This window comes from Dermacentor silvarum, unplaced genomic scaffold (assembly GCF_013339745.2).
Source record: "Dermacentor silvarum isolate Dsil-2018 unplaced genomic scaffold, BIME_Dsil_1.4 Seq735, whole genome shotgun sequence".
Classification (NCBI taxonomy): Eukaryota; Metazoa; Arthropoda; class Arachnida; order Ixodida; family Ixodidae; genus Dermacentor; species Dermacentor silvarum.
Window position 1 is genome coordinate 4917 of NW_023606697.1, and position 16807 is coordinate 21723.

General features: G+C 41.8%; 1 protein-coding gene across 1 annotated transcript; it reads right to left on the reverse strand.

Annotated features, from left to right (window-relative positions):
- Positions 1 to 341: 341 nt before the first annotated feature.
- LOC119435476 (uncharacterized) lies at positions 342 to 16322 on the reverse strand. The gene is made up of 8 exons (XM_037702325.2): positions 15914 to 16322; positions 11350 to 11431; positions 11179 to 11265; positions 10065 to 10406; positions 6933 to 7211; positions 4627 to 4794; positions 2630 to 2721; positions 342 to 973 (listed from the first exon to the last, which is right to left on the reverse strand). The coding sequence occupies exons 1-8, from the start codon at positions 16162 to 16164 to the stop codon at positions 367 to 369; spliced, it is 1908 nt and encodes a 635-aa protein (XP_037558253.2). The 5' UTR covers positions 16165 to 16322; the 3' UTR covers positions 342 to 366.
- Between the last annotated feature and the right edge of the window lie 485 nt (positions 16323 to 16807).

The window sequence follows — 16807 nt, forward strand, 5'->3', positions numbered from 1 at the left end:
TATGCGTCCCCTGCGACATTCTCAGCCACAACCACCAGAGAGCCTATTTGACCCCTTCGCCCCAAGAGACTTTACCTGGACTTCTTAACAGATGCTATGAATTGCCGCTTGTGTATATAGGCTTGCAGTCTCTCTGCTTTCTCTATACATGCCTTTTGTACGTATTTAAATCATGCAAAGTGCTAGGACGGGAGCCCTGTAGCGGCGTGACTATCACCTCCAGAGCAGATGAAGAAGACGACGGCTGACGTGCATGCAGCCTGAGCGAAGAACACGCTAGCATGCTCAGGCTGCACGTCTATCTACTGCTCCCGAGATCCATCGGCACCATGGCTGACCAGCTTAAATTAACCGGGGCTGCGGTGGCTATCTCTTTGTGCCGCCTCCCACACATCCGATCATCATTGCCCCAGGGTGCCCCGGTGCGCACAAGTGCAATTTGTCGAGGATGCCAAGAGAAAGAGTGGTCGAATGAGAAAGACTCATCATAAACAACAAGTCTAAGCAAAATGGAGCACGTCTGCTAGAAAAACTTGAAAAGGTGTGACTTACTGGCCCGAATCCATACATGGCAACAGCGTCAGCAAGAGAATCGCCTTGTCTCAAGACCAGGTCATCTGGAAGCTCCTCTTGCAGTTGCTCTTGTTCCCGAAGCTTGGAGACACTGCACCCCAAGTGGTGCAGCACGATGGCTGAATGCATCGCATTCATGGCATGCTGCATGGCCAGATATCCTCGGTAGAGGGCACAGTCTCTGCTACGAGCAGGGCTGGAGTGGTACATGCTTCCTGTGCGCTCGTTGGCAACAAGGCACTGCCCACTCAAGAGGCGAAACGCGTAACTTCGGTCCAATTCACCAAGACCCAGAGTCTTGTGAAGCACTCGCAGCACAGACTGGTGCTGAAGCATTCCAAAGATGGTGCGGCGCCTGGCTTTGACGTCAGCCATAGATGCCAGCGAAGTCTTTCTTTTCCTGCACGTTCAAAGTACAGAGAACGGTTCCTTGTGTGTTCCTGCTGCTCTAGTATTACAGCCAAAGCTCTTCATAAAGAATTCACATCCGACACAAAGATAGCTTTGTTATATTCCATATTTGTTATAAGCGTAAACACCAATATTGTGTAAAAAAATTTTGAATTTACAATCACGTCTATGCAAAAGAAATGCAACCTTAAGTGATGCCTCCGATTGGCCAGGAAAGGGTCTCCTGTTGATTTTTATGGCCTGTCAGAGGCTTGCCGTGCTGATACATGGCACTTGCACAATGATAAATTACAAGCACACTTTGCACCATTGTTAATATGCAACCATGCAATCAGTGTGATCACATGGGATCAGAACAATGGCTTGTTGGCTGTAAGTCAGTCAAGCCAAGTTGTTGGCCAAAACATGCACACCATGTTCAGAATGTGCCATTTCAAGTTGCTCTTGCTGAATGTTTGACATTTTTGTGACAAGAAAACATACTATCAGCTGCCAAGAAAACTCGGCAGCTCAAAGTATGTCTTCCAGTTTTCTGGCTACGTCTTCCGGTCGAGCTACCAAGTAACCGAATTATAGCAAATTTAAATGTCGAGTTAAGTAACTCTAACTGATATTGCCTTGAATCATGCATTTTCTGTTTCATGTATAGCAGTATAATACTCATTAAAGAAAGGCATAGCCAACAAAATTTGATTTACATTGTTTCTGGTAATTCGATGTATATCAGAGTTAATTATACGGAAATTATACTGTATTATAGTTTGAAGCAGCAATCTGCAACTATACTGCCCACAAAAGCATGAATGCACTCTGCAAGGCTCGAACTGTGATGCATGCATGCACTAATCTTGCTCTAACTGAACTTTGGCCAAGGTTAAATACCATAAGCAACAAATACAATAGATTGATGTCAATAAAGGAGTCGAATATAGGAAGCTCTTCTACCTAAACTTCGGGCTCGTTTGCACTCAAACTTCACACTAAGGTGGCACCATTTCGGTGAATGCCGTGTTTTAACGCAAAACTTGTTCCTGAGGCCCCTTTGCTCCAAACAAGTTGAAAGTAAATGTCTGTGTTCTGCAGCAACGCCATACAAAGAAATGCAAATTTTCTCAGTGAAAACAACACAAGCGCCCCCTGTCGCCACGAGTGTAATACTACAGCTTTGCATGTAAGGCCTGGGGACAGATGGCACTTTCATTTTTTTCTATGTAGAAAGTTACTTTTCTGGTCCGCTGTTGTCGCAAAGGGTGCATCATTATTTCTTTCTTTCTTGATTGGAGTCCACTTACAACAAGCGACTTCTTCAGGACTAAACAGGCAAGCACTGCATCAAAATATATTAGCCAAAACGCACCATGAACGACTACCGCTGCAAATAATCTGAGCATGAGCAAGCAAGCAATTTACCCAAAAGAGCCACTTATACATAGTTCCTTTATTGAAATCCTGCACAGACTGTGAATACTGAACGTTTTCATATAAATTAAGTGAAATAAGTATACCAAAAACTAGCAAGTGCATGTGTCCAGGCCATGCACTTTAAGAATAGACTTAACATAAAGGACAACTTCCGTCTAACTACAACATAAGCACTGCACACTAAAAAAGCAAACATATCTTTCAAAGTGCAAGATAGCCACACCTCTGTAGAGAAACGATCCATTCTGTCACGAACAGGCGATAGCGCATTTCCATGAGGAAGTTGTGTGTCTCCTGGCTGCTCCACGTTACGGCCTGTGTTCAAGAAATTCATTAACAAAAGTAAACAGAAAAAGCACAGTATGAGTGCACTTTACACTTTTCCTGTCCTTTCATTTTGTTTCTCAAAGGAAATATTCAAAATTCATCAACAAAAATTAAGCAAAAACCACGAAAAGAGAACAATGTTACACGTCTCCTTCCCTTTTATTTTAACTGTTGAACGAAATACATTTTTACATTTCTTAGCAGTACCAAAGTGAAAAATTCCAAATTGAAGGTCCCTGTGCTGTTTGATTCATCCTGCACACACATTTTCAACCAGGCATCAAATGCCAAACATGGCTTAGTGCATATTTAATTTTTATTTTGAATATCATGAATGCAGCTTGCAAACTACAGCACATTATGACATAAGCATCAATGCAATGTGGGAAAAGTTTGGAAATATTGCATCTTCTTCTTCTTCTTTCTGGAGTTTTACGGGACAAAACCAGTTCTGACTATCAGGCACGCCCTAGTGAAGGGCTCCGGAATAATTTTGACCACCTGGGGTTCTTTAATGTGCACTACAACGCAAGCACACGGATGTTTTTGCATTTCGCCTCCATCGAAATGCGGCCGTCTGAAACAATTTAAATAATATTATATTAAAAAAAATATCAGTGGTTATTTAGTAGCGAATGCGAGAGAAATGCGCTAGCATTACGTCCCACCTCTTTGAGGTCCCGTATCCATGTCTTTAAACTGTGTTCACCACATCGCAAAGTGTCGTCCAGGAGCTCACTTGACACATGTCCTTCCTCATCAAGGAGCGAAGTGCCACTGACAGTGGTCTGGAGCAGACCACCATCAGTTGCAAATATATATATATATATATATATATATATATATATATATATATATATATATATATATACAGGGTGTTTCAGCGAACACTTTCGAAAATTCTTAAAGGTTGCCTGTGGCAAATAGCACAATTCTAGTTCATGAGCTGGTCTACTCGAAGAGGCAGACATTACTTGCACAAGAAATTGAAATGCATAATTGAATAATTAACAGAAATTCACTAATTAAGTTTTTAACTAATTACCTGATGGCCCATATTGCAATTTACAAATTGTAGCCATGGACTTGCAAGGCCCGAACTTTGCCCGAATTAATTCCCGAACTTTGCGGAGAAATGCATTGGCATTCCAGTTAGGTTCTTAACAAAACGTCGCTTTATGCATTGAAGCACAAAATTAACTGGAACGCCAATGCATTTCTGAGTAACGTTCGGGAATTAATATCTCGAAACTGGTGCCATCCTGAGAATTAATTCTAAGTGGATCCACCTTGCGAACTCCACGGCTACAATTTGTAAATTGCAATATGGGCCATCAGGTAATTAGTTAAAAACCTAATTAGTGGATTTTTGTTAATAAGCTGATTATGCACTTCAATTTTTTGTGCATGTAATGTCCGCCTCTTCGAGCAGACCAGCTCATTAACTAGAATTGGGCTATCTGCCATAGGCAACCTTAAATAAATTGTGAAAGTGTTCGCTGAAACACCCTGTATATACATATATATACATCTCTACCACATGACAGGCTTCCCACACACATTCACTTTTTCCACTTTGACATCCTTATGCTAATGCATAAATGAGAGAAACAAATTTGACATTCTGTGCACTTCATTCTTAAAGTGATGATGAGTGACGAAAGACTTTTGCAAGGTGCTTTAGAAACAACAGCACAAACATTCAAGAAAACAAGTCTTGTGAATTAGGCACAATGTTTTGCAGTATTATGGTCACATTGCCAGATGATTCATCTTTATTTTTTTAATTATAGTGATGGGCCAGAAACACGAACATGATTGAGCCGTTCTATGCCAGATGAATTTCAAAAACTAGGCCCTTTTTTCAATTTTTTTTTCAATGAAAATACAAACCTTGGTATCATCCAATGCTTGCAATACACAACTTGCATCGTTGTCAGACACAACTTCATTCCAGGCACGAAATAAGGCAATGATGTAGAAGTCTCGCAGAGCGGGATGTGCAAAGAGACGGAGTGCGACTTCTGATTCTCCATTGTGCAACTTTTTGACAGCAGCGTTCTGAAAAAGAAAAAAAAGGAAAAAGAATGTAAAAGAAACGTGTAGAAGCTGTCACACTGGTAGAGATGAGAAAGAAAGTAATTAGACGCTTGATGGTACTACGCTAACCTGCACGTAAAGGGCATTACACTCATACCACATGGGCGAGGTTAATGAAAATTAAGTACCTAGTACTTTAAAGTTCTTAATTCACAATTTTAACCTTTTAATGATGACACAAGTAAATATCCCCCCATAAATCTATATTTTCTATCTAAATGTGCAAAGCACACTGAGAAAAAGCACAACCAATGAAAAGAAAAAATATTTAGAGGCAGCTTTTTCAGCAATAGGGGATAATGCCAGAAGAATAGTGAAAGTGGGCTTTACCCCAAGCCACCTCTGGATTTGCTTAGAATTTGTAGACAGCTCTCGGTCATATGTGAACCATAGTCGTACATTTTATTTCCTTTACATCATGTGTGTGACACCACTGCAGCCAGAGATCTTGCACCAGTTAGTCTCCTTTGACCATCTTTTCAAAATGAAGTGATTCGGGTACCAAACTTCTTCCTTGTCCTGTATTCCTGCACTAAACCAACAAATGACACTTGCTGCCTTTCATTCAGTGTTGGCCAAAGACATTTAGCCAGAAACCTTGTATTCAATACTGAGATTCACCAAGAAAAAAAAATTCTGCTATGTTGTCAGCAGGCAACACGCATCAATAAAGGCTTAATGGAATAAAACATAGTGATGATGACAGTGCAGTGAGTGCAGCAAACTTGAAATCACAATACAAAAGATTATCTAGAGGGGCAAGCATGCAAGAAATGCCACAAAAGCATTATCAGGCATATTTTACGTGGAATAATTTCAGTTTACTTCTGTAATGTATTTATCGTGTGCAGGCGCCATAACTGCTCACATTGGGAGTAAGAGTACAGTTTTAATGGGCATATGATTTGTGAGGGCACAGTACACTGCAAGTGGCATGAAATTTTATTGCCACTTGCATTTTATTTATATTGCAGTATTTATGTACAGTAAGCCCTCGTTAACTCGAGCTCTGATATCTCAAAATATTGGCTAAGTCTAAATTTTTGTCCAGCCATGCTGTCAACCTATGTGTGTTTCACCTCTTATCTTGAAAAGCTTTTGTGCCATACTCCAGGTATCTCGAAATCTAGGCTACGAAAATACCCCGTAAAAAGCAATGGGGCAGCGTCGCTGGTGTCGCTTGCACTCACTTTTCACCTGACGGCAGCTCACTAGCCGAGCCAGACACCTCGTCAGGCTCCCCGTTTATATTTCCCCTTTTTTTGTTTCTTATTGCCTCTTGTGCGCACTTGCTTGGCTGCTTGCTGCCACTTTGTTGTGACCTCACACAGCAGCAGTGATCTGGGGAGTTGAAGTTTGTTTTTTTAAGACTAAGTCAGGGCACATCAATGTGGTCACAGCGTATTAATCGTGACTTTGAGCAAGATTATCAGCATTTTTGAGCAGGCACAATCAGCCCATGCGCTGTGCCCAAGTGAAGCCAGCATGCGAGCCCACTGAGCTTCATCGAGACCGTGGCTTGGTAAGGACTTTTGCTTCGTGCTCGTGCGAAGGTGAGGTGTAAATGCCGCATCACTCGTGGACATCTGCTAAAGGCGTGACAAGCACGCTATTCGGCTTCCAATTGCGGTTTTCGAAGTGAAATTATCCAGAATTCATTATGACGCAAAAGTAGCAGCATCAGTTTTTGGAATGTCTGGAACCAGTTATGCTTGGATGTCCTGAAGCACGCTGTCTTGGATCAGCGCTTGTAACACTGTTGCCCGCCGACGCTGACGTGTACGGTGCCGATGCACACGAAAGTGATCGAGAATATTACTGCCAGCGTTCTAAAAGGCTCCATGTGGTCTATGCGCAGCCAGTGGGCTTCTATTTTTGTGTTTTCGCTTATCTCGAAACTTTATTAATCCCAAAAGTGTCCCCGGTTTTTACAGCTTCGAGTTAACAGAGGTTTACTCTATATCTATGCGGCGTTGCGTGAATGGCATTAAACCTTAAAGCATGAAGCAGTCAATACGATTTTTTGGCTCCATTGGCACCGGCATTATTCAGCCTGTGCAAAGTACAACTGCACATGGTCTTTAGGTACAACTACTTACAAGTATGGCTTCCAGGAAATGCTCCTCCCTAACGAATGACTTGAGGAATGCCTCCTGCAGATCCAGCTGGCCCGACTCTTCGGACACAGCCAGCGACATGGGACTTCTGGGAGCAGCAAGACGTCCGTGCCTCTCATTCTCCCGTTGAGCAAAAAGTTTGGACAGGAGTGGTGACTTTCGGCAAACGACCGCCTCAAACACAGAGAGTTTGCCAAGAAGACCTCCATCGATCAGATTGAGCAAATCACCAATGATAGTATCCAATAAGCCACTGGCCCACTACAAAGAAACAAGACAGTAACAAACAGAAAAATGTCTGGCACTCGCTGTTATAATACATTACACTTGCTTTCTTATTCCTTTTTCCTCCTGCACCACCACTTCTTTGTTGTTGCTTTTTAACGTTCTTGCCACACTCAATCATGACGTTGTAGACAGCAAACTTTTCATTATAAACAATGTTAACTAACGTAGGAACTATGTACGAAACTCTAGAATAAAAGCTTTACAAACTTTCTGTTATAATGAACATCACTCGCTCTTCACTCTTTTTACTTTCTGCATGCACCTGTCTTGTCAAACTTGCTTCTTCATTGTCATTTTTCAATGATCTTACCACATTCTTAGTAACATGCAACCATTAAACATTTATTGTTTCATAACCATGTTTTCAACTAAAGTAGAAAACACACCATGAAACATCAGTTAAAATGCAGGAGGCAATGTCGCCAACTTATGGCATATTACGTACAATGACCTACAATATGCATTGTGAATCGGTGCCAGTTCTGTGCTTGAGTTATTAAGGGTGGTGCTTTTTCTGACACTGCCTTATTTATTTTATTTTTTTTAATGCAGGAACATTCAAAGTGTTGCCGCAAACCTTGTGCCGAAATTCGTAATGGAACTTGCATCATCTTTACTGCTATTGACTCGGTAAGGTTTGAGCAGAAAGCTCCATCAGAAGCTGTTTACTAGCAAAGTATTCATGAACAAATAAAACATGAACAAGAAATTAGAAAGTAGAACACTTTTTGTAATCAACCCGAGAATACAATCTCACCAAAATGATGCAGATATTACATTTATTGGCAAAAGCAGAAACAAAATAATGTGTTTGAGTTAAAAGGACACTAAAGGCAAATACTAAGTCGACCATGGACTGTTTAAATACTTTTCCAGAAACCTCAAAACGCTTGTTTCGTGCAAAGAAAAGACTTAGTTTACGAGAAAATTGGATCTGAAGGGTCCAAGTACCTTTATTGCAATTGAAATCACCCGCCACGCCAACCGAGGAGTGGTGACGTTGCATACGCCATTTTCTGCCGTTGGTGATTGTAACGGCGCCCGACAGATGTCGGTACGGTGCGCCGCTGCAGCTGATTTTGGTAGAGTGGCGTAGACCGTTCGGGCATTCCGCGACTTTGCATGGAAGTGGAATTCTCTGCTACTTGCAGTTAGTGAGAGGTTCGCGAGCCAGAAAAACAAGCGCAACACTACACGATAACAGAAAAACTGAAACGCGAAAGTGCGGGCGGCGCAGAGTCAAGCGAAGACGAAACCTTTTGACCACCCACGTCGTTGTCAACGGTGTAATGTCAGTTAGTTCTTTTTCGTAAAAGTGTAATAGAACTGGTGAAGTAGTATTTTCTCACTTTTTATAATACAGTACAATGATGTTTTTATAACGAGTGGTTCAGTACTAGAGACAGAATTTAAATGAGGAGTGCCTTCGCCATCAGGCGAGTACTTGAATGTCCCCGGGGGAGTCGCTAATCGTGTCCTGCATTTACCTTAATTTCTCTATTACTAAGGCTCTGCTCGCGATAATACTGACGCTTTAGAGATACTCGTGCACTAATACATCACTTTAGCTTGACTTAGTATTTGGCTTTAGTGTCCTTTTAACCCTAACTTGTCTGTACTTCTATGGTCCCCAATGTATAAATTTTCTGCCAAGGCAACATGTTGCTGAACTTTTCGAACTTAAACCACTGCCAGTAAAATTTAAGGTGTTGACGTGTTACCGAACTAACTCTCTCCACAAGGGTGTTGCTGCATTTCACATCCACTGAAATGCAGATGCCATAGCTGGGAATCAAATGCATGACTTCTGCTCAGCAGCAAAGCAATATAGCTAGTAAGCCACCATGGCAATTTAGCATGTTTTAGCCTGCAAATAGATGTGTGAAAAACTTGCACTGTAGTTGCCCAAGCGGTGTGCTACTAATGAATCTGGAGGGGTCACTAAGAGCCTCAGAAACAGACATTTTTGGCCCATGTTAACTTCCTCATGGCAAGACACCTGATGTTAATTCTACCCTCTCTCATCAACAGTGGTTTCGCACCTTCTACCCATCGAAATGCCGAGTGGGAACCAAACATGCGCCTTTATGCTCAGCAGCAAAACACCACAGCTACTCAGCCCCTGTGATAGACTTGCACGTTTTTGTCTGCAAACAGACATGCAAGACACTTGCACGAGCATTTGATGGAGCTAAAAGAAGGGGAGCAAACAAATACAAGACGGGAGCTCATCCTGCTTTGTCCCCATCTTTTAATGCCATTAAAGACCCTGAAAGAAACACCAAATAAGTTAGACTAATAAAAGATTCTTTCAAAACTCGTTTCATTAATTTGGTGAAAAGGTATTGATTAAATAAAAAAAAAAGGAAATAAAGGCCAAACTGCAATTTTTTTTTTAATTTCGTGTGAAAACCCTAATGCTGTTGCATCAGTGTGATGTCGCAATTTCAACACACTTTCTCATGATTAGAGTGCTCAAAACTTGCCAAGTTCAGTCTTTGGCTCCTTTAGACTAGCACAATGTAGTCCACCTTTACTGGTAAAAGATTTAAGTAAGCCCAGGCAGACGCCGTCAAAATACATGATGTCACGGCGAGCGGGTAAGGAAACTTAAAGGCACTATTGTCACCAATCTTTTGTTCTAGTCTCTTTTCTCACTTATAAAGCCGCCTCTCAGAGTAACAGTGGCCTTATTGGTATTGTATAAGTGTAATTCACAACTACAGCTCAACTTGAGTTTCTCTTTAGTGTCCATTTATTTGGTCGCACATTGCCTTTGCAATGTGCAACCAACTAGGTCAATTCAAGATACTGCAAGATACTTGCCTCAGGGTTACCCACACAGTGTGCTACCAATGGATCCGGAAGTGTCACCAAGAGCTTCAGAAGTAGACACCTCTGCCTGTCGTGAACTTCCTCGTATGCACAGAGAGCCTCCTGCACCTGTCCCAGACAGCTGCGTAGGGCATCCAAGTGCACTTTCCACAGCTGCTGTGTGATGCCACTCGCTTCTCCCAGGTGCTGGGAAATGTGTTCAGCCAAAAGAATGGCCCTCGGGGGGTCTTTGAGGAACAGGCCTTTTAGTGACAAAAGGCAGTTCGATGAGAGGAGACTGCTTGTTTCATGGTCAGACGTTGGTGCTGTTGCACAGTAGGCTTCGTACAACTCCTTTAACGAATGTGAGAGGCAAGGCACAATTCAGCAGGACGGAACATAATACCCCAGTCACACGGGGCACCTTCGTTAGCAATCAATCTTAATTGGGCTCAATCGCAATCGAAATTACCCTATGTGACCGTAGTATTATGATAAAAAATGTAACAGCACAACATAGGACAAGGACAATATCCGAAGAGTAGATAAAAACAAGCCTCGTCTTGTCATGTCTGCTACACATTGAGTCATGTAGAATCCACCAACTCAATATATTTACCAGAATGTAAATTAGGGCAAGGACATCTTGCTGAATGCACTGTGCTAAACAGTAATGGTATCGTCAGCAGGTCTTCTACTGTACTTTCTTTTCGGCCAATCTCGCTCAAACGATGGACAATCTCAAGGTTAGAAAAAAACATTGCATGAAATATCTACCAGTCCGCTAAACATTGAGGGAACCTTGAGCCCACCTTATGCTCCAGCCAACGTGTTATGCAATTTTTATTGCTTCATTATTCAACATATTGATTTATATCCATTGCTTTGGGCAGGTAAGAAATGTGGCAGACATGTGGTAAGTGTTCTGAATATTATAGTATACAAGGGGTTGCATATTTATTTTGATTGTAGATCACATCTATTTACTGCCAAGTCCTTCACACATAAAGTTCTAACATGAGAAATCAAAAGCACTTAAATACAAAATGCCTGAAGAGATAGAGTACATGATGCTTTGGTGAAACAAAGATAACAGTCAATGCGAGTGTAAAGGTATTGAACAAACCTGTCTGCAGGCATCAGGAAGTTCTCCACCAATAGTGCAGAGAAGGACCCTTAGCTCCGCATCGTGAGCCAAGATTGATGGTTTTTGCTATATAAGAAAAGGAGTGTCACTGCTGTATTAAACATCATAAACGCAAAGTCAATGCAGGGAAATCACCAAAAAAGAACAAACCTCATCGCAATAATCCTCTAAGAATTTGGCAGCAAGCCAGCTGAGGTGGTTTGGTGATTGCAGGAGGGGATTGGCACATGCGCTGGAAAAATAAAACATTTTCAATGTTGTCAACAGTTACGTGATAACAGAGGATACTGCCACACGCATGACACAGTTTACAGTCGAACGCTTGTTACAACAAAGTCGCACCTGACTTGAAAATACCTTCATTATATCCGATATTCGTTATAACATACATGCTGACATCAATGAGAAAAATTTTGATTATTACTTCCGTATATTCAATAATTTGATATAAAGATTATATGTATATATATATATAATAATAATTTTAATGTGTGCACCTGTATGATAACTATGCAATAGGGTATACATTAGTGATTGTCTCGTGGCCCAGACTTGCAGTGCACGAATCGATTGATTGATACTGATATACAGTCAAACCCAGATATATCGAACCCACATATACTGAATTATTGTGTACAACGAACAGCACTAAAATCCCCTTGAAAATTTTTGTATAAAACTTTTATTTTATATATCGAAATACCTTTATATCGAACTTTTTTGTGATCCCCTTCAGAATCGATATATCCAGGTTTGACTGTATTGAGTTTAACCCTTACAGACAAATTATGTCCGTGAGCAGAAAATGTTGTTTTGTCTATTGTTATTAATTATGTTTGCATCTTTAGCATGTTAAGAACATGCAGCAACAAAACAGGCCAAAAATTGTTAATCTTTCTGTGAGATTTATTGTCTTTACAAATGTGTACTACAAGAGTGAAATCTAACATTATTTCAGCTACAAAAAGCAAAACTGACTGTTTCATGTGCAGTGTACTTGGAAACAACACCCAGGAAGCTCAGAATCTCTTCCTTATATAAAAATTACTTCCAAAAACAACAGAAAGATCACCTGCTACCTGGTTACATACTGGTGCTGTCAAAAAGCGCTCATACATCTATCTTTCAATGTTTTTCCTTCTTTTTCATATTGGCTTTTTGTATTCAAAAACCAGTTTTCATGAACAGACTTAATAAGGTGTACAATAATAAGGTTCACCTGTCCCTTATCTTTCTATGATGTTGTAGTTAATAATGAATAATGTATCTGAAGATGCAGAAAAAAAGAATTTAAACATAGTTATACTTGCTAGCTTTTCTGTTATCAGGTGTTATCTTGGCGTGTACATAGCAGTTTCGCGCAATGTTAACATCTTAAAGCAGCATATGGCATCGTATTGTGGATTTATTATTTTGGGGGGATGCTGATTGGCTAAGCCAGCAAGCAGAACGCCTGTCACTCCTGTGAGGCATTACATCAGACAACACATCATGCATATGTGAAAGTATCCCTGGAACTGATTGATCGATCAAGAATAAGCCCCTTGACAATGAGACGCTGCAGTGGACAATTCCAGATTAATTTCAACCACGTCGCATTCCTTGATGTTCACCTAGATCTAAGTGGTAGGGTGCAATCGTTCTTGCATTCTGCAACAGTATGATGTTTAGGTCTGTTGCCATAACTGCTAACACACATGGTCAGAGCACACTTCGCTATTCTGAGATGCATGCCTCAGCTGTGAAGAAATTTGACGTCTTCAAGACTATTATGTTCCTATCACAGGTAGTAAAGCTGATTCCCAGGAACTTGATGCCACTTGGACATGAAATACATGTTTAATGCACACAACTGTTTAGTTGAATGAAAAATTAAATGTCTGTGGTGAAATGACCTTTTATTGAAATACCTAGTACATAATCACAGCCTGTACTTGTGCTCAGAAAGGGGCATTACAGAGATTATCACGAAGTGCAAACATACACGGAGAGCATAATCAGCATTATCCTTGTACACGAAGAGCCGTTCTGCCAAATCTAAGACCAACTTGGACTCTGCCTCTAAGTCCAGCTCAGTGTGACAGAAGTGCACAGATGCTGCTGGCGGCTAAAAAGTACTTTCTACGGCTTGCAAAAGAAGCCTGCTTACAAAGCCAGATTTCCGATGCCAGAGGAATAAGTTCCATCAGTGACTCCAGTTCTCTCTTGATGTACAGTACAGTCCATTGTCACAGAGAACACATATTTAGTATTTGGCTACCAATTACAGCCAGACTATTCGTTATTGCATAGATATCAGCCTAACGGGTCTCCATTAGCCTTTTTTTTTTCTATCAAGTAGAGTAGTAATATCAATAAAGTTCTGTTATATCGACTTTATTACCAGCTAGTTGTTCCCTTATAGAGTGCACTATACTGTACATGCCTATGAGCCAATTAGGCTCTCTAACCCACCCCCTCCCTGGCCTTGTCCTTCCAAACTCCCCTACGCTCCTACTACGGTCTCTCTAGCTTTACATGTCAATGCACCGGTGAGAGCTTGTGTTCTTGCCGCATTGCCAGTTCAGGACCCACAACATAAAAAGAAATTGTCGCCGCTAGCACCCCTAGTACAGCAATAAGCGTACATAATCTACCTATGGGCAATTTCCTCCAGCTCGAGTTCAGAACAATATGTTCGAAATAATGAAATATCCAAATAACCAGTGAGTGGGTAAGCACACTGTGCGAGTTAAAATTGCATTTGAAGGAAGAATGGATGAGGCTAAGATGTTCCTGAATTTTGTGAATGGGAGAGCAGAGCAAAATCATTGACTGATTGATTGATTCATTCATTCATTCATTGGGTGTAACATCTCAAAGCAACACTGAGGCGGCTGTGAGATACGCCGTAGAAGAGGGCTCAGGTTTAATTTTAACCACTTGGAGTTCTTCAACGTGCACCTAAATCTAAGTACCCGAGCATTTTTGCACGTTGCCCCCATAGAAATGTAGCCTGGCGAAGCCAGAAAAAGCGAACCCATCACCTCCTGCAGAACTCCATAGCCACTGAGACACTGCAGCAGGTAGCAGGAGACTTATTTTGAAGCGATCCACTTCGGTGATAGTATCGCCTCGGCAACAATATCGCCGTCAGGCACGTGCTGATTGGCTGGTTGAACCAAATTGGATGACGTCGTGCTCAACTTGCCAATCAGCTCATCCAATTTTGCTGTTTGCCAATCAGCGCGTGCCGTTGGTGGGGGCGTGGCCAAGGCGATAGTATCGCCAAAGTGGATTGTTTCAGAATATCTCCCCAGAGCGAGATGACCCCCAATGGGACTGTTTACGTAGCCTTCACTAAACATCAAGATAGCTTGTACACATAGTATTTAGCTCCAGCACCAACTGATTGTACCCATGGGAGAAAGCAAGCTAAACATTAAATGCCATATAGAATTTTACTATTAAGCATAACAATGTTTGTTTCTGTAAAATATAAAGTCACAGGATGCGTCAACCAAACATTTCCAGATTTTCTTTCTCACCCAATTTCTAAGCAATACCTAACACTATCAGATATTGATTTTTACAGCAATAATGTGTTTGAGCTAATTTTTTTCCTTCGAAAGTTCACCCAACGGCATAAATTATTAAATATAGAAATGTAGGCCGGTTTCGGTATTGACCATCAATAGTGCGGTATGGTTGTTTCCAGAGCCAAGAATCATAGTCCGGTGGTCGCGTGGGATGAAGGCCCACTGTTTGCAGGTAGCGCCGTCGTATCTGGTTTAGACCAGGACATGTCCACAACAGGTGTTTGATTGTAGCCACGGATGCTCGAGCTGGGCAATATGGGTAGGTATCCGCAAATGGTCCCTGGAGGTATTGTGGCCAGGCATAGGTGATCGACCAATGGGGTAAGCTAATTCGTACTTCATAATTACAACTTTCAGAGCGAATATGATTGGGACAACGCAAAACATGCAGAACAAGCAGTATGCTGTCATTCAATTGAGCACAAGTAAACCGACAGGCTGTGCACGCTCTTTCTGGTGTTTCGTGCTATCCCTCTTTTCCGCACTTCATGTAGTCGCTCTTTCAGGGTAACCTGAGTAAGACAGTATTAAAAGACCTTGACAGTGCTGTTCAAAATATAAGACAAAGGTATTCGAGCAGGCCCTCAGCTCCGATCCCTCACTTCATACTATTTGCAGTTAAACGAAAGTTACATAGAAATCATATACAGTTTAAAAAATATGGCCAGGAAAACATTACGCAGGTATAATTTGCGTAAATGACGAATGACTCAAAAAAAGAAAAAGAAAAGACATGTGGGACACTATCTGTTCTGAACAACCGTTGTACTTCTGAGTTGACAGCATAAACTTCGCTCTGCAAGGTTATGCCACAGAGCGAAACAGCTACACCTGCTAGATGTGCCTAGCTACGCGGCACGTCTATGAAACGGTGCCAAGATAAGAATAACACAGAGACAATCGCTGACACAAGGTAACGGATAAATGATACTACACGTGCTTGCCGATTAGCCACGAAGTCTGCGACACGATCGCGCTAACGACAGTCGCTCGGAACTAGGCAGACGTCGATGTCAGCCACGCATATTCTAGACACTACAGCAGACTCACAGGCAACACCCATCACAGCCCCGTCATACAACACATAACGTGTAGCAGCGAAGAAGGGGGCGTATTCAACGGCCACCGGTATATACCTGAAGGTTGCAGGTAGCGCCGATACTCCGCGAATGTACTCCTTCACAAACCATTTTTGCTCGTGAGACGTGAACGGTGCCCGCAGAACGGTCAGCGCACAAGCTCGAGCACATTCCCACTGACCGAGATACACGTGACTCGTGAACTCTGTCAACAAATTGGCCGCGGAGCCGAGCGTCTCTTCGCTGTAGCCGAGATCGTCGCCACATTTGGCCAGGCGAGACGTATCCGCTGCAGTTTCGTCTACCATAGCTTCTGTCTTACTCGGCGTGAACAGTCATCGTTTTGAAATGCAGCGCTGGCAAGCACGGCGACTTTGACAACACACGGATCACGAAAGTAAAACGGACACACACGCAACCACCCTTGCACAGCTGATCAACGCTCCGCCGCCATCTTCGTTGTTACAGCGCAATCGCGGATGTACTTTTTCAGAAACTGCAATTAAAAAATACAAAAAATGAACTGCAATTAAACGTAAACATTGATATATTATAGTTCTACTGTTTAACGCTTGTTTAACTTCTTGAGTAAGTACACATATGACGTCGGAATAACATCACACTTGTTGAAACGTCAAAGCAGTGATGGCGGCAAAAATGAACTAGTACGACAGTGCTACCACAGTTCTTTTGAATCTTGGAAACTTCAAAACTTCTTCTAGGTAACTTCTTAAAACTTATAGAGCACTGTACCAATGCGGTAACCGGCTAGACAAATGACCGCAGTTCAAATACAATTTTATTTACATGAAAACTCTTTCTGGGGTGCAAGTGAAGTTATACAGTGGAGAAGCTCCAACTGAAACAGCGATACAGTTCGCTACCGATTTTGAGGATTTATTCCACAAAACCGGTGCACAACACATAAGCTCAAGCAAAACTTTGTTTTGA

Coding starts and splice junctions, on each gene's coding strand:
- LOC119435476 (XM_037702325.2), bottom strand. CDS start 16,164: ATGGTAGACGAAACTGCAGCGGATACGTCTCGCCTGGCCAAATGTGGC. Junction 2,722..4,626: donor AAGCATTGGATGATACCAAG/GTTTGTATTTTC, acceptor TCTTGAACACAG/GCCGTAACGTGGAGCAGCCA. Junction 974..2,629: donor TGGATCGTTTCTCTACAGAG/GTGTGGCTATCT, acceptor TTGAACGTGCAG/GAAAAGAAAGACTTCGCTGG.